Here is a 27,989-nt window from a genome sequence, read left to right as displayed (position 1 = left end):
ACATGTGGCTGAATAGGACTACAGAAGTTGTCCAGGCCGTTTTACGTCATTACACCGAACACGTAAAACACTCCCGCTAAGTTTGTTTGCCCTGTTCTGCTTGAAAGCAAGTACCTGCCTCCTGCAAACTGTTCAAACAAACGCTTCAACTTGTACCATTTAGAATCTGTATGTTTGAATATGGATCTTAAGTTGGCGTGACGTTGAAGCAGCGACCCTGCTGTAGTTCGTTTATAGCATAACGTTAGCATTTTGCTTCTGGCGACTAGATTTATGATTAGAAAATTATAAAAGTAGGGTAGACATGTGGATATAATCCAGCAGAACAAAACGTGATCCGTCTCTTAAATGTGTGTCCACAGACCTTATTTCAAGCTATTTTCCAAAATCCTATGGAGAAATTGCATTGCGTTTTTGACGAAGGAACCGGAAGGAGTTTACTTCCGGGTTTTAGGACGCGTCACTGCGGTTCTCTATAGAGTGGCGAAGTCCCTCCCCTTCCGGTGGACCTCCATGGGACCTTATTTCGGAAAAATGATGTATTGAAGTCAATGGAGAGAGAAAGATTATCTTTCGATCCTGTTTGAATTGTGCCACGAATTACACATATGATGTTTGTCAATTTAAAGGATAATTTTGCAAGTCAAAAAAAAAAAACGTGTCGTAAAACTGTGAAGTAACACATTTGTTTGTGTGAAACGCTCAATGAGCTACATCTCTGGTCTCACAGAGCAACACACGTCACCAGGATGGCCGTCACTACTGTCTTGTCAACAAAACGATTGACTACCCTCACTATCACCACAATGAAACACGTCCTGAAGAATGTCATGCAAAGCTGCCTGCCTGCCTTCCTTTGATTCTCTCTGAACTGCCTGGTTGTTTTAATGTTTAATGTCAACCGAAGATCGCCGATGCTAGCGTTAGCGTTAGCATTTCTCCCCCGGGCTTAAATTGTGTATTATAGAATGATCACACCGGTGACAGTACTATTCAAAGGGTTCACGAAATATGACTACTACTGTTACTGTTTAACATTTTGGGTTACTTAATGTTACTTCATGTTAAGGCTAATACAAATGACAAGGCTGTAATGCTAACTAACGTGCTAGCTACTAGCTAGCTTGATCCAGACACTCCTGGTCCTTTCATCAGACGGGAAGCGAAAGAACGAGCAAGACCCATTGCTGGTATGATAACAACCTGGTACTAAGCACACAGGCATCTTGTTAAAGTTATCTTATCTTAGCCAGCGCCATATAGATAGATTATATCTATATGGCGCTGATCTTATATCTCTTAGTGGAGGAAAACAATTGTGACATCACTTACGCGACTCTGGGATTTGTAGTCTTTCTAGTTGCGTATTTTTCATAGTCTTATATTTCAACAGTTTTATGACAAACTGTGACTTTTTTGACATGGAAATGATTTTTTAAGATTGACAAACATCATATGTGTAATTCATGGCACAATTCAAACGGGATCGAAGGATACGTTTTCTCTCTCCATTGACTTCAATACATTATTTTTCCGAAATAAGGTCCCATGGGTCGGAAGTAGATGGGCGTGACTTCGCCACTCTCTAGGCTGCTTTATTAGACAGGTTGTCTGAATTGTCAAAATGCATCTTTACATTTATGTTGTACTTATTTTGCTCTACTGATAAGTTGGGCTGCCTGTTAAATGTTACTGCTGTTAGCCATGTATATCGCTTTATTTATTTTACAAGGGTTTTATGCCCTTTATTATAAAATACAGCCAGAGGTGGAAAGTCACTAAGTACATTTACTCAGTACTGTACTTCAGTACAATTTTGAGGTACTTTGAGTATTTCCATTTTATGCTACAAATACTTCTACTCTACTACATTCAAAATGGAAATAATACAATTTGACTGCACTACATTTATTTAATACCTTTAGATACTTTGCATTTTTTGATTAATTATGTCAAATATAAACACTCATATAATACAAAGTCATTTTAATTAGCTGCACCTTTACCAGCTTTGATAACACTCTAATGCATCAATAATTATAATCAAAACATAAACTAAATATTATTCGGAAATGGACCAATCTGCATAATGAGTCATTTTACTCTTGTTACTTTAAGTAGATTTTGAGGCCAATACTTTTGTACTTTTACTTGAGTAACATCCTGAATGCAGGACTTTTACTTGTCCTACCAGGGCAGAATTCACCATATACATTGGGGGGGGACACATCCCCCCCAATGTATATGGTGAATTCTGCCGTTTGTGGAGAGGAGGTTAGGTCCACCACCTGCCCACACAGGAACTAATCATTTTAAAAGGTGGGGGGGGACTTGTCATATAATGGCTGCGACGCCCATGCTATTTATACTTCTTATTATACATCCATGTATTTATACAACCAATCTACTTGAATTGACTCTATTCTAATCTATTTTACTCTACTCTACTGTTCTCCCCGCCCCACGTGGTGTCGTCACAGCCCCTGCAGCCAATGAGACGGATCGGGGGGCGGGGCGGTGGGGGTCTCACGGCGGAGAGGCAGGCAGCAGCGTCGCAGCGTTACAACCAGACAAGAGAGCGGCTCTCGGGCTTTGTTTTGTGGATGCGAATGAGCTCCATCACCTGCTTCGGAAATGTGGACGGATATACGGACATTGCTACTTTTTCATTCGTTGCTCCTGAGGGTTCATTTCTCGGAAGGTCAGTAGTGTTTTCCCCGTGTGTGAGGCGTTAATAAAATATATCATAACCCGCGGTTTGTGTGTGTGTGTGTGTGTGAGTGAGTGATGAGGCTGTGTAGGTGAGATTGGAAGCGTGCCCCCCTCAGCGTGCGTTTGATAATAAGAAAGAAAACACATAGACACGTTTTTCAATCATGAATACATGAGAAAATAACTTCTTGATTAAAATGTATGATATAGGTTGTTTGCTGAGTGAATCGCCATGGCTCTGTCATGTGTTTCCCGGCTGTGAGCGTCCATACTGCATCAGCTGTAGTAGCTGTAGTAGCTCAGATTGAATCTTTGTCTGCATGTTATTATGGAGAATTATGTCCAGCACACACGGGGGCCCCCTTCTTCTCCCGTAGCGGCTTTTAATTATCACGCTGAAGTAGATGAGAAACTGAAAGAAAAACTCAGACCATGACGCACCCAGCGCCTCAGCCAATTGACCTGAATGAAGGCTGAATATCAATTAGGCATTCATTTGCAAATGACAGTTGAACTACATGTGGTTACTATATCTGCTTGTTGCTGATCCATCTGGACCCTGCCCCCCCCCTTGTTATTTTTATTTCATTCTTACAGCAACGGATGAGTGTGAGGATGGACAGTTTCAGTGCAACAACAAAAGGTGTATACCTACCATCTGGAGGTGCGATGATGATGACGACTGCTCAGACAACAGCGATGAAGAAAACTGTCGTAAGTGTTAAAAAAAAAGTAGAGAAATTAAGATTTTGCTTGCAGGTTGCTGTTACGAACATTTTCTGACTCGGTTATGCCAATTTGGTAAGCTGTTACAATAGAGTGGTGCAGGAATGAGTCCTAAAAACCGGGAATGAGTTAGCATTCTAGCACTTCCGGTTCCCTTTTTTTAATTCTTGGTTGGATGCCTGAAAAAGGGTCTGTGGTTTACCCAAACTCACAAGATTTTCGCTCTTTAAAATGTGTCAGTGAATACCCCACTGGTGATTGTCTGAAGCTTCTGTGACAGCGATTGCTAACAAATGCTTAAATTAGACTTAAACATTAACCATCTTCAGCTTAGGGGTCGTGACTTGAAGTGGTGAGGCCATGATGTAGTTTGTTTGTAGTCTAACGTTAGCTGTTTATGTCTGGACGCAGAAAAAAAAAAAGTCTGCCGAATGCATTTGCGCTTAAAAGTCACAAAGTGCTGTTAATATGTGGATAATATTCTGCTGAACAAGACACCTAACCCCTAGATTCCACCGGGTCCGTCTGCGCCACGTTACGGCTGCGCCGCGGTTTTGGTCCGGCCTCCTCCGGCGTCATACCCTACCAGGCGCGTTTCAGAAGCATTTCAGAAGCGGAGCGTCTTGCCTGCCGGCTCGCAGTTTTTGTTGATTTGGGCATATTTCCTGGACAGGCTACTTTGTACAGACAAAGTTAATAATAATTGTAATATTCCAGTTATAAACGACATGAATCAAAGATGTGTTGCTGTATTTTAGTGGTAAAAAAATGCATTCATCATCATAATTATTCTATATATATATATATATATAATTTACACAGTGCCTGTAATCCGGAGGAGAACGCTGGCATTTCTCCTCCTACTTGAAAGACTACGGAGGGATAGGAGGGGAGCCCTGCGCCGAGACGCTTCTGGGACGCTTCTGGGACGCTTCTGAGGCGTAACGCGCCGCGTGTGGTGGAATAGCACCCATTGACTAGAGTGGCCGCGATCGTCGTGAGCGCTGTGGCGCGGCCGTAACGCGCCGCAGACGGACCCGGTGGAATCTAGGGGTCAGAATCATAAACGTGTCTTTGCCAAAGATCCTATTTTCTGCAATATTCCAAAAGCCAATGGAACAATTCCTTTGCTATCGTCAAGCGCCTTGCCTTGTGATGCTAACTTCCGGGTTGGCCCATAATAAAAAAAAAAGTAATTAATGCCATCCAAACAGATCAATTGTACTAAACCATACAGGCATCCTGGATTTGGTTCAAATGATCTTATATACAGGGTATTTTGTTTTTATCCATCAAAAATGTTCCAATGCTAATTCGATCATTAATCTCATCAAGACACAATACCTGGGTCTGCTCCAATCAGCTGTAAGAGCTGCACTTAATGGTCTGTTCATGACTGGAATGTGTATAGAAGCTCGTCTGCCTTAATGAGCTGTATTGTCTCATACTGTTAACAGTTATGAACCATACATTCCCCCATATCTCCCACAGGTCTTAATCCTACCATCATTTGGTGTTATTTTTATGGTGGATTCGCTATCCTTTTAGCATTTTTTCATAGTTTTTCTCATTATGCAGGTGAGTGCCTTATTTTTAGAGAGATGTAAAAGCATTCAGAGTTCACAAAATCAACGTTTTCAGTGGAGATTAGGCGTGTGTGCCTCAGGCCAAGAGTGTGTGCAGAGTTTCATTCCTATTTCCATCACCTTTTTATATAGAAAGCTCAACAGGCATGTTTTTTTTAAATGAGGGTTGATTGTGTGGAACCATTTCCCAGTCATCTTCAAATAAGTAGCTGTCCAGCGGAGAGACAGATTGCACGCTGTATCGGTCTGCTGCACAGACCTCTGACAGGTATCTCGGATGTGTTGTTCTGTGCGGTAATAATACAATTCCAGTTCCCTTTCTGACTGCGAGCCAGTGGCCTATATTCTGCAAGAATGCTTGTGCTGAAACCAGTGAAGTTGTGCCAACGCTGAATCCAAGCTGTGCATGTTTGCTGTGCAACAATTCTCTTTTGTGTCTGGGTTAATTGTGGCTCGGGAGGAATTCCTGCACCTCCCCTCAAATGCATACATGCATGCTCTGGATTTCTCCACTCCACTGTGTCTTTTTTTTCAGTCCTTTTTCTCCCACACACCGGTTGTATACAAACGCCTCACGGTTCCGTTCGTCTGGAGGTGTTGCCATTGTTACCCTGTAGCTGAGGGCAGCAGGACGAGGCCTCCGGCATGCCAAAGAAAGTCAGAGCGTCTTTTGCTTCTAAAACATTCATGTGTCACTGCCTCACGCACACACAGACCCCTGATGTTCGAGAAAATCAGTCAGGCTTTATCTCCTCCGTATTTTCTCTTATGAATGAAATAAGAAACAGTCAGCGAGGTTTTATTACCCCCTGTGTGTTTCCATCAGACAGAGCTCCAGACACATTTAGGGCTGAGTGAAAACACTCCTCCTGAAAGCCTGTTAAGATGAGACTATACCCACCATTTGATGATTATTGCTGTCCAGCATTATATTGGAGAGTGGCCTTCACTTGTTCCTTTTCCCATGTGTGCTGAATCCGCGTGGGCAGGCAGATTTGTCTGCATCCTCGTAGTGTTTCACGAATGTTTGGCTAAGCACGTTGGTTGTTAAACTTTTCCCGTTTGATTTGGAGATGAGATTCTTCGCAGCATTGGCAATATTTAATTAATGCATTCCTATTAAAGTCATTCTCAGGGGCTGCTTCTGTGTATTCTATTTCTACATCTGAGCAGGCTAAAAGACAGAGGGACAGACAGTTTAGTGCAGTGGAGTGTAAACCTGCCCAACATATGCTGCGTGTGCTGAGGATTGAACTTGTACAAAAGGCAAATCCGCTGCAGGAATTACACTGTTTAGTTTCTCGTTGACTTAGAAGTGGTTACATTTTTAAATTAAGTTTCTAAATGGTTGATCGCATGGTCTCACTTTCCATTTGATCTGTGTTTGACAATTTATTATTTGACACAACACAATGCCAAGTCCAAGAATTCAAAGACTAAACGTGTGCAACAGAGCATGGTTATGAAATATGCAGAGAAAAAGCTCTGCCGCAGCGCAGCTTATTTGTCATGCCTGTGTCACCTTATTTCCGACCTGACTGCTGCTTGTAGTTAAACCTCACAGAACAGGTGTAAATGTCTTAAATGCACAGTGCACCCTAACATTGGAAACACACATTTTCTCACATGTAAACTGCTTACAATTGTTATAACTGGTTGCTACTTCACTACTGTAACACCACTGTTGAGAGATAACTGCTATGTGCTACTTGCTACTATGTTAACTTACTTTTTTATAAAGCAGCTAGTTATTTTTTACTATGGATGTGTATTTATTTTATTTAATAACAAGTGCTTGCCTCTTAAAGTGGCCCTGTGTGTGGGAGAGACACTCCCTCTGGAGGGAACACACACATTTTAGCCTTTGCAGACCATTTATATCCACACAAACCTATATAACACACTACAGGAAATGGAAAACCCAGACAGTATAATAGGGTCCCTTAATAAGTTACTTTAACTAATCCTAAGTTTGTCTTTGTCTGCTCTGTCCCTTTGCTGTAACATTGTACATTCCCCTGCTGTGGGACGTACAGTATACATTCAGATTTCCTTTTTCCTAAAGTGCTGTTTGTAAATGTGATGATTTGGTGCGAGTTGCAGAGGATTGGAGATATCAGCCATGAAGAGGTCTTCCTCCTCTCTAGAGCTACCAGATTGTGGTTACTATAAATAATTCCCCAGTTTTTCAAGATCATCCACAGACCTTGTTATGAGCAGTTTTCTTTCTTTCCTATCAGTGCAGATAAGGAAGGGCACTTCTACTCATTGATGACTCAAGATCTAAACATTAAAGTTGTCCTCTTTTACTTAGCTATAACATTAGAAAGCTCAAGAGATATCCTCATTCTAGAGTAGATGTACATTCCCTTCTGTGCAGTGATACGGTACAAAGAAAACAGTTCCAACAGGAAAATAACAACAAGGTCTGTGGATAATCAGTGACCGAGTCTTGATTTCTTGAAAGACACATTGCAGTTGAATTTTTTTGAAATGACATTTTTGACACAAGATACTTATATATTGTACTGTAAGAAAATCCAGACATCTCTATGGCTAATATCCCTAACACATGACAAATCACACCAAAACAATCTACACGGATAAATAGCACTTCAGACAAGAGTGAAAATATGAAAATAATGTTGGGGGTTAAATATCCCTTTTCACATCCCTGTTATCGCACGTACACTTGATGCATTATGATCCTCCTCCACCCTGTATCTGTTCACCCCATCCCCCACCAGTCCACCCCCAGACTGCATCCCATCACCATCCCCCATCATCCAAACTCGGCTCCCCACTGACCAGTCACCCGCTGCATGCACCCATACATTCATACATGCATAATCACACTCATAAGTATGCATGGACACAAGTATGGACCAGACGGACGTGAGCATTAATGCATACAGTGCATAAACACAAATGGATGCAAACCAATGCACTTCTATTTGAGAAGTTGAACCTACATAAACCATACTAGAAAATGTTTACTGGTTTGATGCCATTTGTGGGAATGATGAAATGCTAAGCCCCTCCGCACCTCGCCTCTTCTGGAGTTGACGGCTGAAGGAAAGCAAAAGAATCCTGCATTGAATTTTCCAATTCAGATCTGTGCCGACTTCTGACACGGAGCCGCCTTTTAATCCTCGCCGTGATTATAGCAACACATCACCCATTTCCATCTTTCTACAGTGCATGCGTTCTGCTTGACATTCTTCCCATCCTTGGATCTGATAACGATCCATTTCATCCTTGTTCATGAATTTAACAACGATACCTGCAGGGATGCATTTTCACATCGCCACATTGGGCTCAAAGTATTCTTCTGTTTTCCTCTGTAGATGTGGAGTCAGCAACAAACTGTGTGCCGGCGCCCTTTGTGTTCCTTTTCCCTGATAAATCCGCTCCTCCAGAGACAAACTTACTTTTGAATCCTCTGGCTCTCCTCCTGTAGTCATTGTTAATTTCTTTCTTCCAAAGCTCTTCAGCCTCCCCTGCTGCAGCTGCCAACACACAAAGTTTTAGTAATGCAAAAAGTATCCATCCACCTTTTGAAATGCTTTATCCAACAGAGTTTGAACCTCAGTTTCCTTTTTCTCAGCTTACATCAGTTGAGGAAAGGGTAAATCCAATGGTATTTTTTTTCTTTTATGTTATTTCCTCAAGAACATTGTCCATTGTATGGATGTTCTTTCTTGTAAATTGGTCACATTATCTAAGATAAGCTTTCGCATTCCACCATATGCTTTCATTCTTGATTGTTCCTGGTAGGAGGTTGTTTTTTCCAGTGCCCACTGAAAAGCACCCTATCCCGTCTGAGTGCTTTAGGGACAATAGACCTGCTCACTGGCTTTCACTTTGAAATCCTGCCATTTTCTTTGAAAGACTCCGGGTGTTTCTTTGGTTACAATGACAAAACATTCAGCAACAATTCAATGGTGGCTGAAAGTAAGTGAGCGTCACATAATGGTATTTGCTTTTTGTGTTGCTTATCCTCCACATTTGTTTTTTTTTCAATTGCCTTCTCCTTTTGCAAAAAGAGAAAAGGGTTTGCTGTCAGTAATCTCCTTCAGATGTCTTACTGCTCTCTTGCAGTTCTGTTTTGTGTTACCTTCATCGTTGGTTATCTGTTCAAACCTATCCTACCCATTTGGAACAAATCTGTTCCCACTATCATCTACTATAGCACTTTCCTAGAGCTTTGATTCTCTACCAGCTATGTTAGGACCGGGCTCTCATTTTTTCTAATTGACCTGGGCTTGAATCCAGTCTGTTGTTGTTTTTTTTTCTTGACAATATTCCATTCATATATATTTTTTTTTAACAATTTTATATATTTTTTTAATATTTTCTTTATTAGTATTTTCTTTCCTTTGATTTTTGTTGTCCTTTTTGTTTGGCATTTGACATTTAGGCTGTGATGTACAGTACATAGAAGAAGGTGCATGTCAGCAATTCAGTCTAAAATGTCTGTTATGCACCAAAAAGACTTACCGTTAAAAGCTTCATTTATAATGTTGACTTATAAATTATAGTAGCCATCATTATTAATAACTTACAGAAACATTGCGTGCCATTATCAACCCTTCACATTCCTTCCCCCCTATATCAGTCACATTCTTGAGAGCAAAAAGCCCCACAAAAGCTTGGATTACATTTCGTTTATTAAGATTTTATACTTTTAAAAGTTGATATTCAGGTTTTTAGTCGGGCTAATGCTAATGTGCGGTCAGGAATTTATTTTTGTAATAGCTCTGAGTTATGTCTGTGTGAGATTTAACCTGTCTTCTCACTTCCAGTCAGTTTTACTTCTCGAGTACTCATGGCTCTGTTTCTTTGTTCATAAATTGTGTTGATGCGCCGTCATACCCAGCCAGGCTGCTTGTCAGCGATCTTTTATCAAATTAGAATTTATGTCGACTGTTTGCAACCGAAAAAGCATTTAGACAACTGCTGAAATCCACTTGTAAATGCAGAATAATAACACAGTAAGCAGGGGATGTTTCAGGGCAAAAAGAGAGGCCCATCATCTTGTTGTGTTTTCGACTTATCAGAGTTGAAAGCATGTCTCGGTTTGTGTGCATGTATTTCCCCCCGCAGTCTTTGCCTCAGCGTCTCTGTGATGAGTGAAGCTGTGTTTGACAGCGTAGAAGAAGCCTTGCTGATGATCTGGGAAAACAAAGAGAGTGGGATAAAAAACGAGTGCAGTTGAAGTGCTGGAAAGCGGGCAAAGAAATCATTCTGACCTGCGGGGTGAGCCGGGGAGTTAGTTTGTGTTCCTATAAAAATTCTCTCCGTAATCTGTTGACAACTGTTCACAGCGTGGAAGGGATTATGGCTTTATCTCCCCGTGCAATAAGGCGTGTTTTTTTCATTGATGTCCGTGGGTCAATTTAGGCTCTGGTAACTTGCTCACTTGCTGTGCACACAATCATGATGGATTCTTAATTAGTGTAACAAGTTCTAATTGCCTGAATAAAGCAAACATTTTCTTGGCAAAATAAGTTGATTTGAGGAATTTAGTTGGGGGCATTTGTATTTCCAGCCACCCGCTTGAAAATTAATATGCGACAGCAGCTCAATTCTACTACTGTAAGGTCAGTTTTTTGTATTGCTCTAAATCCTAATGTCAGACAGGAGTTTTAGTTACTCACTTCGCCTCAATAGGAGCAAGTGTTCTTACAAGTATGGCTGGGCAATATATATCAAATCGATATCGTGATGTGAGAATTAGGGCTGCACGATATTGGAAAAAACTGACATTGCGATATTTTCTTCCCCTGCGATATATATTGCGATATGAAAAAATACAGGAATTGAAGAAAATACCGTTTTTTTTGTCCGCAAACCATCCTTTCTTGAACTTCAATGCTATATAATTGTTTTTTTTTTAACAATATTTAACCGGATGAAGGATTTTAGTCACGGACTTCTGGATCTTAAGTTATCAGAGCAGCAAGCTGAGCTAGCTCGGTTATCCTGCTGTGATCTGATCAAGAATGGTTGTGATTGGTGGTTTGCTGTGCATGCAGAGCCTGCATGCATGTCACTCACTCACTCAAGTACCCCTGACATGAGAGCCGCGCAAGTTTTCCTTTTGTAGCAAGCAGCAAAATAATTGTAACATGACGTGTTTGAGTTCATTTGCCTACTTAATATCGCACGTCCTAAAAAATTCAATAAAATCGCACGTCCTGCATGCGCATAACGCGATTATCGTAACGATATATCGTGCAGCCCTAGTGAGAATAAATATTGTCTTCGATTTTGGATACCGAAATATGGAGCATGTGTTTTTAAATGACAGTGATGTGATTTTATAATTTTACATAATTGGTTTTCACACAGTAAGTCTTTATATCCACATAACTGATGGTTATTCAAGAACAATCTCATTGTGTTAATATGTTATAGAAGCACCAATAGTCACCTCAAAAAAATTGTTGCAATATCAATTTTAAAGCATTAGGTCTACATTTTGTGATATTTAATATACTACATATCACCCGTCCCTAATTACAAGGCAGGGCTGTCCCTGGCTAGTCTGTTAGCATGCTCATTTCAGGAGATACACAAAACATGGACGCCTTTTCACTTTAATTTCTATGTTCATTTAAATGCTATAAACTTAAATTCTAGCCATAGATTAGAAGCTGTGAAAGTCTGACGTGTTCAACCTGCTGTTACGTAACTGGCTGGATCATGTACTCTACAGTAATAGCACTGTAGCCAATAGCCTACAAATGAGTTTTCCCCTCTTTATCTGATTTGATAATATCAGCAATATGCACAGCACAAGAAAGTAAGAAAAAGAAAAAAAATGTATTCTTACCATTAAGCAGTTAATGCAGTAAGTGAAAGTGTCCAATAGATATTTATAAATCAGCCTCCAGTCTGACCGCCAAACCGACTAGACATTTTCTCCCTGGGTGCACTGAGAACATTTGTTGGCATCGATGTCTCTAAACTCTCAGAGGCAGTTGCTCTGATACAGCCCATGTCTAAGTCCCCGTCCACATGTGTGTTTGTTTGCTTGGTCGCTGGCACCACTGCCCTGCCTCTGCGTGTCCCAAAGCCAGCTCGCCTAAAGTGTTCATTAAGAAGTCCGCAATTGAGCTATTATCTCAGATTAGTGCAAAGATGCTGAGAGAAAGAGAGGATGAGCCTGGGAGAGAGGGATTAATGTGGGGATATAAAACATCACTCAGCCTCAACCTCTTGCCCTCACTCGCCATATATTTATTCCACTTGGTTTTTAATGCTCAAGACCTAAAATAAAAAGCGCTCATTTGCATCATTTTTAAACATTACACCTCCCAAGAATCTCTGTACACTTTGAACACATTTAGATATTTCTCTCGGGACACTCCTAGCAGTGCGAGTTGCCTCATGAAAAATGCTGTTTCAGTTTAGATGAATCACTGACATTTTGCCAAGGTTTCAAAACTACACCATTAACTGTAAATCATTGCGAGACTTTTAAAACTGTTCTGTGCTGCTCCAGTGCTAGATTCTGGTCTTAAAGGGACCTTTAATGCTTTTTGTGATCTATAGGTTTTTGTGCATGTAAATGGTCTGCAAAGGCTAAAATCCCAAAGTTTTGTCCAGAGGAAGTTTCTCTCTCACACACATTAGATTCCTTTGTTTACTTCTGTAACATAGAGACATCACTCCGTAACACGCAAGCTTTTATTGGCAAGTGCTCAAACACATTTTACAGAAGGGAATCACAGCAGCTCTCTGTGAAAGCGGCTTTGTCGATGCTTTAGCCAAGTGTCTGAAAATTCTCGGACTTCATGACATTAATTACGGAAATCATCTTCTTATATAGGAAAAAAAGATCTGATCAAGACTACACACGCGTATTAGTTATTTTCCCCCGCAAAATACAAGTAAATACTAGTATTTTTAACTTGTGATTAAAAAGGCAGGATATGCTAAAAGGCGGGACATTTCCGACACATCTCTAAGTGGTTGACCAATTTCAACAGAGCCAGCCAGCTAACCAATCAGAGCAGACTGGGCTCTGGTTTCAGACAGAGGGTGAAAAGAGGTGCTGCAGCGCAGGCAGTATGAGAAAAATAAGGAGCTTTTTGAACATTAAAGCATGGAAACATGTCACAGTAGAGACACTAAATACAATATGAACCTGAAAATGAGCATATCCTCTTGAAACTTGTATTATTTTAGGTAAAATAAGACTTTTTGTTTAAAAGCTGTCAAACCCAAAATGTACTTAATCCAAGATTGTGTCACATGACTCACAACAAGATGGATCACTTATTATTTCCCTCTTATGTTTCCTTCTTGAATATTAACAGCTTTCCTCGTTGTTTCCAACACTAGAGAATGTCAAGTAAAAAAAAGAGGTTCAATACGCCAACTCATAATTCATTCCCCTGACAGTTGTTAGAATGAGGAGGGTTTTTGCTTTTATCTGGTGAAATGTTGTTGTTTTTATGCCTCTCCGCTCGCAACAGTCTGGAGGGAATTTCTTAAAATTTGATGCAGACTCCAACTTTAACTCAAGGACAAAGCGATTACTCAGCTGTTGTTTAAACGCCACTTTGACCTCACAAAACACATTTTTAGTAGTTGTGTCAATTAATAAAAAAATGTAATCGCATTTATCAAATAACAATCCAGGATTAATCACTAGTATTTACTTGTATTTTGGGGAGAAAACAAACTAATACGTGTCGTCTTGATCAGTTGTTCTTTTTGCTATATAAACACATGATTTCTGAATTATTGTCATGAAGTCCGACCATTTTCCGACACTTGGCTAAAGCATCGACAAAGCCGCTCTCACAGAGAGCTGCTGTGATTCCCTTCTGTAAAATGTGCGCGACACAGTGCTTCAGCAAAATGCCTTCTCTTCATTTTTACTACACCTAAAGTGCAGAGTTGCCATTTGTAATGGATTTGGTTATTACGTTACACCGAGGAAGTGATGGCTACATTAAATACCAGTGCAACACATATAGCTTGTGCTAATTTCATCGCTTTCTTTGCCTTTTTATTGCCATGCCATTAACGGTAAAAATCCACGCTGGGATTACGGGAGGAAGTTTGGGTCAAACTTGGTCATGTGATTCAATTTACGTTAACTTTAAAACATGGTTTATGGTTTCCCGATTTAACTGTGAGTGTTAACAGTTAACGTTGGACTAAACTGCATCTTTACTGCTTTGCGGAGGCATACAACTGCAAGGTTCTAATTATATGATTTAACAATAAGAAAGCTAAACTCATTTCAAAATGACTAAACATCCAGCCTTTCAGTTACCATGTCACAGAAGAAGTGTGTCTGCTACACCTGGCTATAGATTTTCCAACATTCACTCCGTAGTGGAAATGAAATGAACCCAGGTTTGCTTGAAAATCGATAACACACATGCTGAATGTCTGAGGGAAGATGCCTGCTCTGTGAACCCGGCCCCGGGGCCATGGGCATCCAGGCACACAACGCCTTTCATCCAGAATCACTGTCACAAACAAAACACAGGCCCACCAGGGAGGTTGTTGGCACACATTGTGAGAACTGTGGCCCTTTGGAACTTGTGATTCATTTTAGTGAAAAATGTCACTTCATGTGATTCAGCGGCAACGCTTCTGAATCTTTGCCGACAGCTCCGGGCTTGTTGGAGATTGGCTGAGAGTGGCTGCATTTTATTTGTATTTATCTCTTGGTGGATGAGTACACACACTCATCACAGACCTAAAGAGGACACTACGCCACTCTGAAGTCAAGCCAGGGTAACAGAGAGCATCAGCAGCGCGCGTGGTAGTGAATTGGAATGATGAGAAAATGGCTGTGACACAGCATCTAAAGCCCTCAGTCTTTCTTTGTATTGATGATTCAGTGTAGCTGGATGAATTATGACTGTCACTTTCACTCAAGGCAGGAGCAACAATCGCCTCCTCTTGCACAGCTACACAGTGACTCATGACATCGCCACCATCACAATGTAGAAGCTTTGCATGCAGCCGTCACTACCTTGAAATCATCACCATCCACTATCAAAGCACCCCTCAAACCCAATGTGACGGGGTAATAAAGAACTGTGGCAAATAGAGCCGCAACATGATATGTCGCCCGAAAATAATCTATTCATCATTGATTAATTATTAAGATTTTCTGCTTTTTAAAGTCAGTATCTTTGGGTTTTGGACTGACAAACCAACACATTTAGAGACACCACTTTGGACTTTGACAAGTTGGAATGGATATTATTCAAAATGTCCTAGCATTTGAGAGACTAAAGGATCCATCCATCCCCATCCATCCATTCGTCCGTCCATCCATCCGAGTCGGATCGTGGGCGAAGCAGTTCCAGCAGAGGGGCTCAAACTTCCCTTTCCCTGGCCACATCAACTAGTGTGGATATAATCCCTCGACCTGATCCTGGGTCTGCCCCTTAGTCTTCTCCCTGCTTGACGTGCCTGGTACACCTCTCTAGGGAAACGGCCAGGAAAATCCGATTAACCGATAATGCAATTGTTTGTTGGAGCCATGATTGCTAACACATTCCATCTAAAGGGCCATGGAGGTGTAGAGTGGGCAGCTGATATAGATGCATTTACCATTATAAATACAATTGTATCAATCTCCAATGTAAATATTTCTCTACTGCTACAACTACTTGTTTTTTCAATATTGGTTAATCTACTGATCAATTTGTTGATTAATTGATAAATGATTTAGTCTGGAAACTGTACAAATAAATGTCTCTCACAAGTTCTGTTAGTGAGGTCAGCACTTATATGAACAGTCAAAGATATTTTATCTCCAATTATCAATGTTTTACAGTTCTTTAGGGCAATATCCTACGATTATTTTTAATACGCGTTGGTAAATAGTGAAAAATTACCATCCAAGTTTCCTTAGGTCCAAGGTGACGTTTTGTCAGTCTAAAACCAAAAGGCATTTAACATTAATATGAAATAGAACAGAGGAAAGCAGAACATGTTCATATTTGAGAGGCTGACAACCGATTTTGTTATGTTTTCTTGAAAAGATACATATTAAGTAAATTAAAACATATTTTTAATTTTCTATCGACTAAACAGTTAGTCCACTCATCATTGCAGCGCTGCATATGTTATAGCCAAAGATAATAATTTCACCCACCCTTAATTAGGTCTATTCAAGCAGGACTGAATAGCTCTCCATTTGACATGACATCTTTGTTATTTCATATAAAACCCCAATTAAATCCCATTTTCTAAACAATGCGTTATAACTGGAGTGATCACCCATGGGTCTGTGATGCTGCCCATTCCTATGTGAATATATCATTATATACAGGGTGCGTACGGGTGCTGGAAATCCTTGAAAATGCTTGAAATTGTACGAGGTGTTTTCAAGGTTTGAAAAGTGCTTGAATTTTGGGAATGGTGCTTGAATTTGGGATAAAGTGCTTGAAATTGTAAATGCTTTACTTCGCTTTTTAGATTAAAAGAAAATAAAGAAGTCGGAGCGCGCTTAATTGCTTCGCTTTTACATAAAACAGCTCCGCTCCGGCCTTCCCGCGCAATGCGCGTGACCGGCAAGTGTTTTTGTTACGTGTGTGACCTGGGCATTCTGATGAGAGTGATAGATGACAGTATGCCAGGAGGTTGCCGTTTCAACGAGCGTTGGCTAGCAGAAGACAAATACAAGCCATGGCTAAGACGAGGGTCAAGCGAAGCCCAAGAGTAGCCTCCTGCAAAGTGTGCAACAATAACGATGCGAGAGTCTGCGCTGACGCCACACACCACACGAAAGGTACGCCATAGTATAGCATTTTAGATTAGGCTATCGTTGCATGTAAAATACATGACACTTTTCTCTGTGCGCAGCAAAACAAGCTCGCCAAAATGGCTTCACTAGTCTGGCAGTAATTTAAGTGTCCGAAAATGACAATAAAATAGCGGTATGCAACGTGTGTGAAGCAGAAATCCTGCAGCTCCACCCGCTGTGACGGACCGGTGAGCGAAGCAGAACACACATTAAGAGTTAGACCTAACACACTTAGCTATTGTATCTACCTCTGGAACAAGCTAAACTAGTTATACATATATTTATTCTTCACTGTCGGGTCGCTCATTACTGGATCAGTGAGCTGCAGGAGATACTGACGGGCTGTCAGGAGAGAGAGAGAGGAAAAGAGAGCGATATCGGTATCGGCCGATACCATAGACTGTATATATAAGATGCTTGAAAAGCTTGAAAATGCACCTTGAAAATGCTTGAAAAGTGCTTGAATTTGACTTTGGAAAAGGTGTAAGAACCCTGTATATACTCATTATATTCAAAAGTCAATCCGTATGTTTTCTCTCCATCGGCCCAGCTGGTCGATGGAGCATCAGCTGCATGTGGGTGCAAAAATATGTACTGAAGGTTTTTATTCATTGCGAGACTAAAGCTCACAATGAAGTCGCTGTTAAGAGATGATTTGTGATCCCTTTATTTAACAAATACTACATTTATAAAAAAAAAACTAATACCAGAAAAGGTCAGCCATGCCAGGTTCAATTTAAAAAGCTTATATTTAAAACGGAGGTCTACAAGAATCAGGTGCTTGTTCAAGATTCACCCTGACCGTGTTTGATATGTCTATTAAGCCTTTTCGTAGTGTTCACTTTCCTGTAGTGTGTTATTGTTTTTTTTTGCTTGTAAATGACTAAAATCCTTGAGTTTCTCCCCCCAACACAAAAGCACAGTTGTGGGAAACCGGCAGATGGTTTCTCTGAGTTTTTGTGCCTGACCTTGCGTGCTGCATATTGTAATCAAAGCTCAGCAGCTACACCCTGCCTGGAGATAGATATGTTCTAAATGCATAGCCATCGGCCACGCACACACTGAAACGTGTGCACACAGGCGCACAGGCTGCACAAGATACTTCAGTACGGTCTTAATGAACATGCACAACAGACCAGCAGATGCCATGTTTTATTGGTTTTTGCTTACCTATTGTGCACATAAAGTGATGTAATCTCCTGTGACACAGATGTCCAGAGAAAGAGGAAGGATGGAGGGTGGAGAAAAAATAAACGGTGAAGAAGAGGAGGCAGTATAGAGGCGAGCCAAGGGACCAAGAGTGCTGCAGTGTCATTGATTTTAGAGTGGTTGTTTTGCAGTGTTATTGTGTGATGCATATCAGATGAAGGGTAGCAAATGAGATAAACAATGGATGAAAAACTCACCTGTAGTCTCTGCTTCAGCAAGTCGAGGGGTCCGTTGTGAACAGAAAGAGAGTATCTACAGAGGAAGAAGAGTAAACAAAGTACATGAGACAGATGAAACTCTAACCAGGATACAAAATTGAAACCAATGGTGTCAATTTGGATTGAATGAAGACGGGCAGAGCATCTTTATGGGAGGCTACGACTCGCTGCAGAACATCTGCTCGTATTATCAGACGCACAGACTGCTGGGAACACCTGGCATACGTGCAGCGCTCCTGCTCTACTTACAATGCTGTTTGAAGTACATTTTCTGTATTTAACAATCTCTCAAGCTGGAAGCCAATCAGGCTGTCCTAAAACTGACACACTGCCTTCAAGAATGTCTACAAAAAGGCATTATTTATTGCAGGATTATTGTGAAAGATTGCGTTATATGCAGGTGTTTTTTAATGTATCCACCTTGTCCCTCTCCTCCAATATTATAACTTCTCAACCTACTCTAAAATCACTTGTAGCTTGTTGTTGTATTGACCCGTATCCACACAGCAGAATCTTCACTCCTGCATACAGTACAGTACGGCCTACTTTTAATCTCTCCAGCACATGTATTATTATAGGGTTGATATAGCAGCAAAAATGCCCCAGAAAAACCTTCATTAAATTCTTTCATGCAACAGTAAGCTGCTATTGCAACTAAAAGCGACACCTAATTTCACACTGTGCATCGTAAAAAAAAGGTCATGATATCTGCATTAATATTCGTTCTATTCCAAAGGCTTGTAAAAATTGAGAAACTGTGAGACTGTAACAATTCAAGCGATGTAAATGACTTTTATATGAGTTTCCAAAATCTGCCAAATCTGACTTTCCTTGAACTATTTTAGCCACTGCTTATAAAGAGGACTGCTTGATCGGACTGGGTTGAATCAGTTTGTGTTGTGACCTCTGGGTCTTCAGTAATGTAATGACCAATGCTCCCATTATATCCCTCAGCCCATTAAGGCAGAGGCAAGATTTTATAAAAACAGCTAATGAATCACTTCATTTCCCTCCTATTAGTTTTAAATGAGGCCATCCGAAATGCAACATCTCAGATGTGTAACAAATGTATCGTGCTTTTATTGGAGCCATCTGAGCTTCACATGCATGAAAGAAACTTTCAGTAAAGAGCACAGTCGCCATGTCACCTTCAGCATTTTCACAAAGACACTTAAAGATGCAGTGTATTTCTACTGATGCTGTATGCAGAACAGATTTGTACAGATTGGTGCAGGAATGAGTCTTAAAACCCAGAAATGTCTGCATGTCGTCATGCCAAACACTAGCCACCTTTAGCTTAAATTACAGTGTTGGCAGATGTTAGCATTTGAGCTTTTATGGTTCCATTATCTAAAAGTTTTAATTTTTTGAAGATGTTTTTGGTTAGAAGCTTGAATTAAGATCTGTGGTAACACAAGCTTAAGAGATTTATATATTAAGTTCTACGACATAAAATACGTACATTGGTAGATACCCCACTGATGAATGTCCGAAGAATCTATGTCATAAAAACATTGGTTGCGAACATTAGCCGCCTTTAGCTAAGCAGTGTTGACGTGAAGTCATGCAACCGTGATGTGTATGTTTATAGCTTAACGCTAGCTTTTTACTTCTAGCAATTACATTTACGCTTAAAAAAATGAGTTGGTGTTAATATGTGTAGATGAACCTTCTGAACACAATGTGCAAGTATCATAAATGTCTGTTTGCCACATTTTATTTTCTGCTATATTACAAAATCCATGAAAACCCAATGCTTTTGTCATGGGAGCTCTTGCGCTGCTAATTTATGGGTCAACCTACAGACCTACCACTGCACCTCTTTCGCATTTCAGATAAGCATGAGAGAGATCAGTGTGTTTTGACATACTGTAAATGTGTGGGGGTTGGATTTGACCATTACTAATTTAGAACTCAAAGTGCTTTTTTATGCTTGTTTGCAAACATCCAGACCTCATATACCCTTCTGCCCCTCAGGGCTTAAAGGTGTATTCACAATCCATTGATTTAATATTCATCTAAGGCATTGTGTGATTTGCCCGCCCCTGTACAGTAGCTGCATTGTGCTACTCTGCTAACATTGAGCAGCTCTGGTGGTAAGAGGGAAGCCTTTAGTCACGGTGTGAGTAATCTGTTTCTGTGGTGGGAGGCTGCACGACTCTCTGATTGGCCAGCGGGCATTTGGTAGGCACACACTAGAGGATATCCACCCTCACAGAGTTCATCAATAGCTCAATAGCTGTCTGCCACTTTCCTCCTCACGTCCCTGCTTTTGAATAAAAACAAAACAGGCCTCGCATGAGGCTTAAAAAACACAGCGAAACAGGCACGAGCAGAAGTGGGTGAATGTGAGTGTGTTTAAATGTACGTAACTAGGGTTGTGTTCAAAGGCAAGCAGCAGGGGGACTCGATTCCGACTGTCTTAATTATGCTGTCTTCTTGCTAGGGGCAGGTTTTCTAGAACAAGAAATTTGACCTCAAGCAGTATTACAGTTATGCTAATTTTCTTCTGCAGTGGGAAATGTAAAATCCTGCAATCAGTGCCTTGTCACAGTAATTTAAATACAGTAGTCTTCAGGCCAGTTAGGGTCCTTCTGAAAATTCGGTCTCCTGCTGGCATTGTGTTTCGTGTTATTCGAGTCAGGTCTCAAGGAAAAGAGAGAAGGAAGGAAAGAAAGAAGAGAGAGATCATTCTCTTTGCAGGGTAAAGGCTAATCTTCCAATTCCCATTACAGTCCCTTGGTGGGTAGACGGACAATATAATCCAGTGTGACACACATTTCCATACGCAGGAGCAACTGCGCTGTAGGCTCTCGTACAGTGATGTGTTTTTGCTGCCTTTGACTTAGAGTGGCAAGGATGTTCTAAGCATTCATTCTTCAACCCAGACCTATAGTAAACTCAAAATGTAAAGACTACTTGAAGGTGATGAGAATAGACGTCAACTTTGTGTAATGGCATACTTTGGGTTGCCCAGAAGCACTTGATGAATTTATACGTCTAAGATCAGCAGACTGAATGCAGACGAATCTCAGAGACCCAAATACCCATGAAACACTCTGTAATGTATATGGGCCATAAATTATCTCACATTAATTGATCATATGCCCCATTTCCTCTTCTTTCCCATGTTTATATAAAATCGAGATTGAAATTCCCATGACTCTTTGCCACATATGTATTAATGCAAGATAACACTGCAATCTTGATTGCTTGGTCTTGGTCTTCCCAGTACTATGCCATTGATTTGTGTTTCTCCTAACCTTCACTTTAACCTTACTTTAACCCAACCAGATAATCTTGTTATTGCCTATCCTTAATTTACTTAAGAAGTAACCCCAACCATGGCGTTGCTATGGAAACATTGAAACTACATTATTCAGAGTGACTCCCACCTAATATCGGGCTACATACAAATTAGGTTTGACCCTATTCCAGTCCAGGGTGGTGGTAAAGCTAGTGAGGGTAATTGGTATAGGGGAAAAAAGGGGTTTTGCAATGTAGTAAGAACAAATCAGTTTAGCTAGCTCACAAACAACAATTTAGAATGAACTAGGGCTTTCAAAGTTAAACGTTAAGGCTCTCAATTAACCTTGAAGCGTTTGTGTCAATAGAAAATACCGGATATTCATCACATTACCAAGTTATACCCTGACTTCCTCCCGCAATTCTATCTTGGCTGTTCCCATGAATTGCGTGGCAGTGAAAGGCAAAGAAATCAACCCAAGCTACATGTATTGCACTGGACATCAGTAACCAGCCACCTAGTCTAGGACAAATGGCAACTGCACTTCACTCTGCGTGTGGTGAAAACAGAAGAGAGTTTGCTGAAGCATGGGTTAGCCAGTTTCTTGAAGTTGCACATGAGTTGGCTATAGCTGACAGGGTCACAACTGTAGGGATTCTTTAGCTAAGTCTCTAAACTTTGCTGGACTTCATGCCAGTAATTCAGAGATCAAAATGACCCTGAGATGTTATAATAAAGTAGAAAACCCTCTGATTTCTTTTACCGGTTTGTCATGGGTTTCTTTATTACAACAAATACAAGTAAATACTAGTATGTTCAAAGGTATTTTTTGAATAATCATGAGTAATTACAGATTATAATTGAACGCAAATACATTTTAAAATCAATTGACTATACTAGAATAAACACAATGCTAATTGATCCCAAAGTGCCTGTTATTCTGCTCACCTTTCAGTAGCTTTTGGTGATGCCACTTAATCAGACATACACACGATCCGAAGCTTGCACTGATTAGGGATCTGATGAACCCTACAACAGTTTGTTACACCTTCTATACGAAGTGTTGAAATAGCTTGAAGTGCTTGCTTCCTGTCACTTTGAATGTGACAGGTAAAGGACAGATTATTTGTGTCACTTCAAATGCCAATCCAATCTGACAGTCCTAGTAACTCTTGAGAGGAGTACTGTTAGAAAAATATCACTCGTCACCGGCTTGGTCTTCAATATCAGGATACATGTATTTATTATCCTTGCAAGAATGGAAGTAGTCATCACACACAGAGCTGCGTGGGACAAATAGTTCCCAGAATAGTGTCCTTCAGATGCTTATATACAAGAGAGGGTGTTACAGTCAACAAGATGGAAGAATACTGTTTCAAAGCAGTATTCTACGGTGGCTGAGAGGTGCAATCGACACTTACAAAGTGTGAAACACTTTAACAAAGCTTGAGACAAATTTACATTTTATAAAACTAATTTACATTTTATAAAACTAATTTACATTAGCAAAACACTTTTACCAAAGAAAAAACGATTTAACAAAAACAAATTAACAAGATGCGAAACACTTTTACAAAGCTAGAGACAAATTTACAAGTGTCGAAACACTTTAACATTTTCCGAAACACTTTAACATTTGCCGAAACACTTTAACAAACTAGAGAATCAAACCGGAAAGGGAATGCCCATCATACCAGAAGGGACGTGCAAGTGATTGACACAACTTAAGTTTGTTTTGGCGGATAGACCGCCGGTACCTATGGACCTTTATGGTCGTTAAACATGTTTTGTCCGTTCTGTGGAAACCACCTGGGCCAAGTGACATGGTTTTGCTCATCACAATATACTTTCTCGTGCGCAAGAGATACGTTCTCGTGCACACAAGAAAGTTACAGGTTCGCCAAGTAGGAAGTGGAGCTATGCCTTTTACACACAGCCTTCCCTGTGTTTACCTTCATTAGACAGCTAAAGAGCGACTGCACGCTGCTTCGTTATAGCCACACACACCTCCACACACACACCTCTACACACATCGAACTGCCCGATTATTCTCCCTATATCTCGTTTTATGAAGGAGATGTCCGGTCCTAGGACTGATACCTCATTCACACCAACGCAACTCCGGTTCAAGCTCCGTGCTAGAGCTTTTCAGGTTCAGAACCGGTTCTTCGGTTTAGCTCCGGCTCTTTTCACACCGCCCAGAGTCCGACTGGTGCTGCGTCATTGCGTCATGACGTAACCGTTTGCGTGCCTGCTTCATAAAGCCAAACCGCGCGGAAACCCCTCACAGCTCACACCGACAACAACAACAATGGCCGATTGTGCTCCAGCTTCCTCTGTACCTCTTCGGAAGACCAGATTCCCAGTAGGTAGCTGGTCTCTTCAGTGGACCACTGCTGCTTGTTAAGTTTCTCCATCGTTGTGTACAAACTGGATAAAACGTGGGCTTTTTGTTGTTGTTCAGTAGTTGCCAGTGTCACACACACACACGCCCTGGTGACCGGACATCTCCTTCATAAATAGAATAATAAGGCGTAATAATCGGGCAGTTCGATGTGTGTAGAGGTGTGTGTGTGTAGAGGTGTGTGTGTGTGTGTGTGTAGAGGTGTGTGTGTGGCTATAACGAAGCAGCCTGCAGTCGCTCTTTAGCTGTCTAATGAAGGTAAACACAGCGAAGGCTGTGTGTAAAAGGCACAGCTCCACTTCCTACTTGGCGAACCTGTAACTTTCTCGTGTGCACGAGAACGTATCTCTTGCGCACGAAAAAGTATATCGTGATGAGCAAAACCATGTCACTTGGCCCAGGTGGTTTCCACAGAACGGACAAAACATGTTTAACGACCATAAAGGTCCATAGGTACCGGCGGTCTATCCGCCAAAACAAACTTAAGTTTGTGTCAATCACTTGCACGTCACTTCTGGTATGATGGGCATTCCCTTTCCGGTTTGATTCTCTAGTTTGTTAAAGTGTTTCGGCAAATGTTAAAGTGTTTCGACACTTGTAAATTTGTCTCTAGCTTTGTAAAAGTGTTTTGCATCTTGTTAAATCGTTTTTTCTTTGGTAAAAGTGTTTTGCTAACGTAATTTTGTTTTAGAAAATGTAAATTAGTTTTAGAAAATGTAAATTTGTCTCAAGCTTTGTTAAAGTGTTTCACACTTTGTAATTGTCGATTGCACCTCTCAGCCACCGTAGTATTCTGACATTAGTTAAGATTAGCTAAGGCCTGCGTAAGCAATAAACATGAGAGTCATATGCCTATCTCTCTAGATTCTGTGTCATCATGCCAATCTTAGGAACATAGCTATCATAACTTCAACACAGTGTCTCATGAGCGTCATCCATAGAAGGAACATTCAGTATTTTCCCAACAAGTACGATTATGTGTGAATCTTGGAAAGCTTGGTACATTTGCACCTTTTCAACATCAAATGACCTTGGCCTTTTTAGCCACACAAGCAAGAAACACAATGCTGGTCATGAAGTTGGTTAAGTTTAAATGTTCCCATCAAAGATTCATCTTAAGCCCAACCACTGTCGCAGCATTGATGGATTGTGTCAGTCAAGTCTCATTGGTTAAGGATGGCATTTGGTCCTGCAGTAATAATTACTTCTGACAGATGGATAATAATTGTTAAAAAGACAATCTCCTGTGTGCAGCTATTGAAACTGAGAGGAGATTTTCCAAGTGAAGGGGGGGAAATCACTTTGGGATTCTCCTCATTAATTTCCATTCATCTGAATACTCGGCACCGCAGACTCTAATTTCTGAGTCATACTTGTTGGCGAATTGCTGTTAAAGTGGGTTAAAGGCAGTTTTGTGTCTTTTACCAATCCTGCAAGGTTGGATAAGAGCGAATAGAGAGATTAATGTACATTTGGAACACGTCAGAAGGAATTTGTGTGGAATTGTTAACCTAAGATGTATTGAGATGTTTTGTAGTCATTCTTTCAAAGTGCATGCTCATCTGAGTGTATTGGTGCACTTAATTAAGCAGTGAACTCGCGCTGTGTTGTACTTTAAACTCACAGCGCTGATATGCTCCCTCGAGATCTTCTACGAGGCTTTGAAAGTTCTCTGCTTCTAGTCTTTGCACTTCAGATTTGAAAGTTAGTTGTATCTGTAGTGAAAGCTTTTATTCCAGATTTCTTTTGTAACTTCATAACTAATTAAATGTACTTGCAGCGATAGCCTAGATCAGTGGTTCCCAACCAGGCTTTTCTGGATAAGCGCATTTTTAAAACATAGTCATTGTCCATGCCGGTTTCAGATTATTTGTCACAGTTGCTCCGATCAGATCGGTCTCCTCCATTTTGTAGATTATTTACGACTTTTGAATCCACATAAACACATCGGCAAAATCCGGCTTACTTTGAGCATGTGTTTTAAACAGTTTAATCCCTTTGTGAATTGTTTCCACTTGCGCCGTCCTTTAATTTCTTCATACAGCGGGAATCCAAATTAATTAATCCTGAGTCCAATAACCATCAAAGTCACTCCAATAGTGCTCCTTAATTACGCTTTCATCCTGCTTTAACAAAATACTTCACATTCATCTAGTTTGTGACAGTAGTTGTAGCATTTTTTAGACTTTGAAACTTTAATTACCGCTGTGTGTGTGTGTGGGGGGGGGGGGGGCACAATTTCCAACAGGAGTCATTTGGGGGGGCTCTTGGGAAAAAAGGTTGGGAACCACTGGCCTAGATCACTGGTTCTCAACCTTTTTACACCAAGTACCACCTGAGAAAATAGTTGGCTCTCCAAGTACCACCCTATGACCAATGTTAAAATACAGTCTATGTACAGTTTATGCAGGACTTGGAGGCACATTTATTCACAGTAACATTATTTATTGTCAGCAACAGCTACTTGTACAAAGGGCAATCTCTCTCTCTCTCTCTCTCTCACTCACTCACTCACTCACTCACTCACTCACTCACTCACTCACTCACTCACTCACTCACTCTTAATAACTTATTCTCTCACAACAAATGACAACTGTACAGTACTTCATTCATACACACACATTCAATTCAATTCAATTCAATAGCTTTATTAGCATGACCATAGTGACATATAGTATTGCCAAAGCTCTGTATAGTTGCAACATCTATACACAAATACACACAAATAAACAAATAAACAGTTATAAACAAACTGCTAAGAATTTGGTGTATCAGCTCAGTCTGATTCCCTCAAACTGTGGCAGGCAGAGACAAACTGTCCTGCAACAATGCAGCTCTCTTTATACTCCCCAAGTAGTATTTTTAGTTTTTCATTTTTAAATATTTGAGCACACACACACACACACACACACACACACACACACACACACACACACACACACACACACACACACACACACACACACACACACACACACACACACACACACACACACACACACACACACACACACACCCTCTCTCTCTCTCTTACTCACACAGCAAGTGAGAACACAACCAAATAATGACAACTGTACAGTACTTCATTCATACACACACTCTCACTCTCTCTGCCACACATACAGCATGTTGGTGTCCATTGACAACTCACCTAAATCTAATGGGAAGGTTGCGCCTGTCTCTGTGAACACAGTCCTTTGATGTCTGGGGCAATCGAGGTGAGCTTCAGTCTCAGGTCTGGCTCAACATTCAGCCTGCTTCTGTATTTGGTTTAAAGCCTCTTACACACCAAACTGACACCAAAGAACACCAAAGAACACGTCCCGACGGAACGTCGCCTCACGTCTCCTGCGTCTTGGCCATGTTTCGCACTGGAACACAACGCAAAGACTTCAGCCGACGGCCAAGTTGCACGTATGAACTGCACATGCGTGAGTGGCAATAACTCTCCTTACCAGCAGGCGGCGGTAGTGTGTATTCGTCATTCAAAAGAGGCAACAACCGGAAGAGAGACTGCGTGATAACCGAGAGAAGAAGAACAGACTGCGTGATATAAACAAACAACAAATAGCGTGTGCGTTCCATTTTCACTCTACAGCGAGAAGCTCATGATGCTTTCTAGAACCTGTGTCGAGAGCTGGAGTTAAATGAAATCTCAGATTTGCCTTCTTAATAGTTTGTTTGGGTCCCTCACTTCCGTTTCGCTTCTCATGCACTGATTCGCTAAGCTGGACAGCCAATCGGAGTGATTTATTTGGCCGACGGCCGTGCCGTGCCAACCCCTTCAGCACGGCCGAAAAGACATGACGGTGCAGTACACACCAATTTGAGTAGGGCGACACGACGCTCATCGACGGCCCGACATCTATCGACGCCGATAATCGGCTCGGTGCGTAACAGCCTTTAATAACAGCAAGGGAAGAGAAGCCTTTCTCGCACAGATATGTGGTCGCAAAAGGAAGGAGAAAGCGCACAGCTTTGTCAGACAGGGCGGGGTATTCTCTGTGTTGCTTTATCCAAAAGTCCACTAAAGACTGCTTTAGTGTTTCATCACAAGACAACTCTATTAAACTCTCCTGCTCAGCCACAGTTAAGT

General features: G+C 40.9%; 1 protein-coding gene across 1 annotated transcript in view; it reads left to right on the top strand.

The window, feature by feature from the left end:
- Positions 1-2,501: 2,501 nt before the first annotated feature.
- The window catches only part of LOC117488992 (low-density lipoprotein receptor-related protein 8-like), a 130,116-nt gene continuing 104,628 nt past the window's right edge, over positions 2,502-27,989 (top strand). Inside the window, 2 exon segments of the mRNA XM_034138206.1 lie at positions 2,502-2,701; positions 3,310-3,426. Coding sequence (XP_033994097.1) covers positions 2,635-2,701; positions 3,310-3,426 — 184 coding nt within the window. The 5' untranslated portion in view covers positions 2,502-2,634.

Source organism: Trematomus bernacchii, unplaced genomic scaffold, assembly GCF_902827165.1.
Source record: "Trematomus bernacchii unplaced genomic scaffold, fTreBer1.1, whole genome shotgun sequence".
Lineage (NCBI taxonomy): Eukaryota > Metazoa > Chordata > Actinopteri > Perciformes > Nototheniidae > Trematomus > Trematomus bernacchii.
The sequence above is the reverse complement of the archived record's forward strand: the minus strand, read 5'-3'. Positions and strand labels throughout refer to the sequence as shown.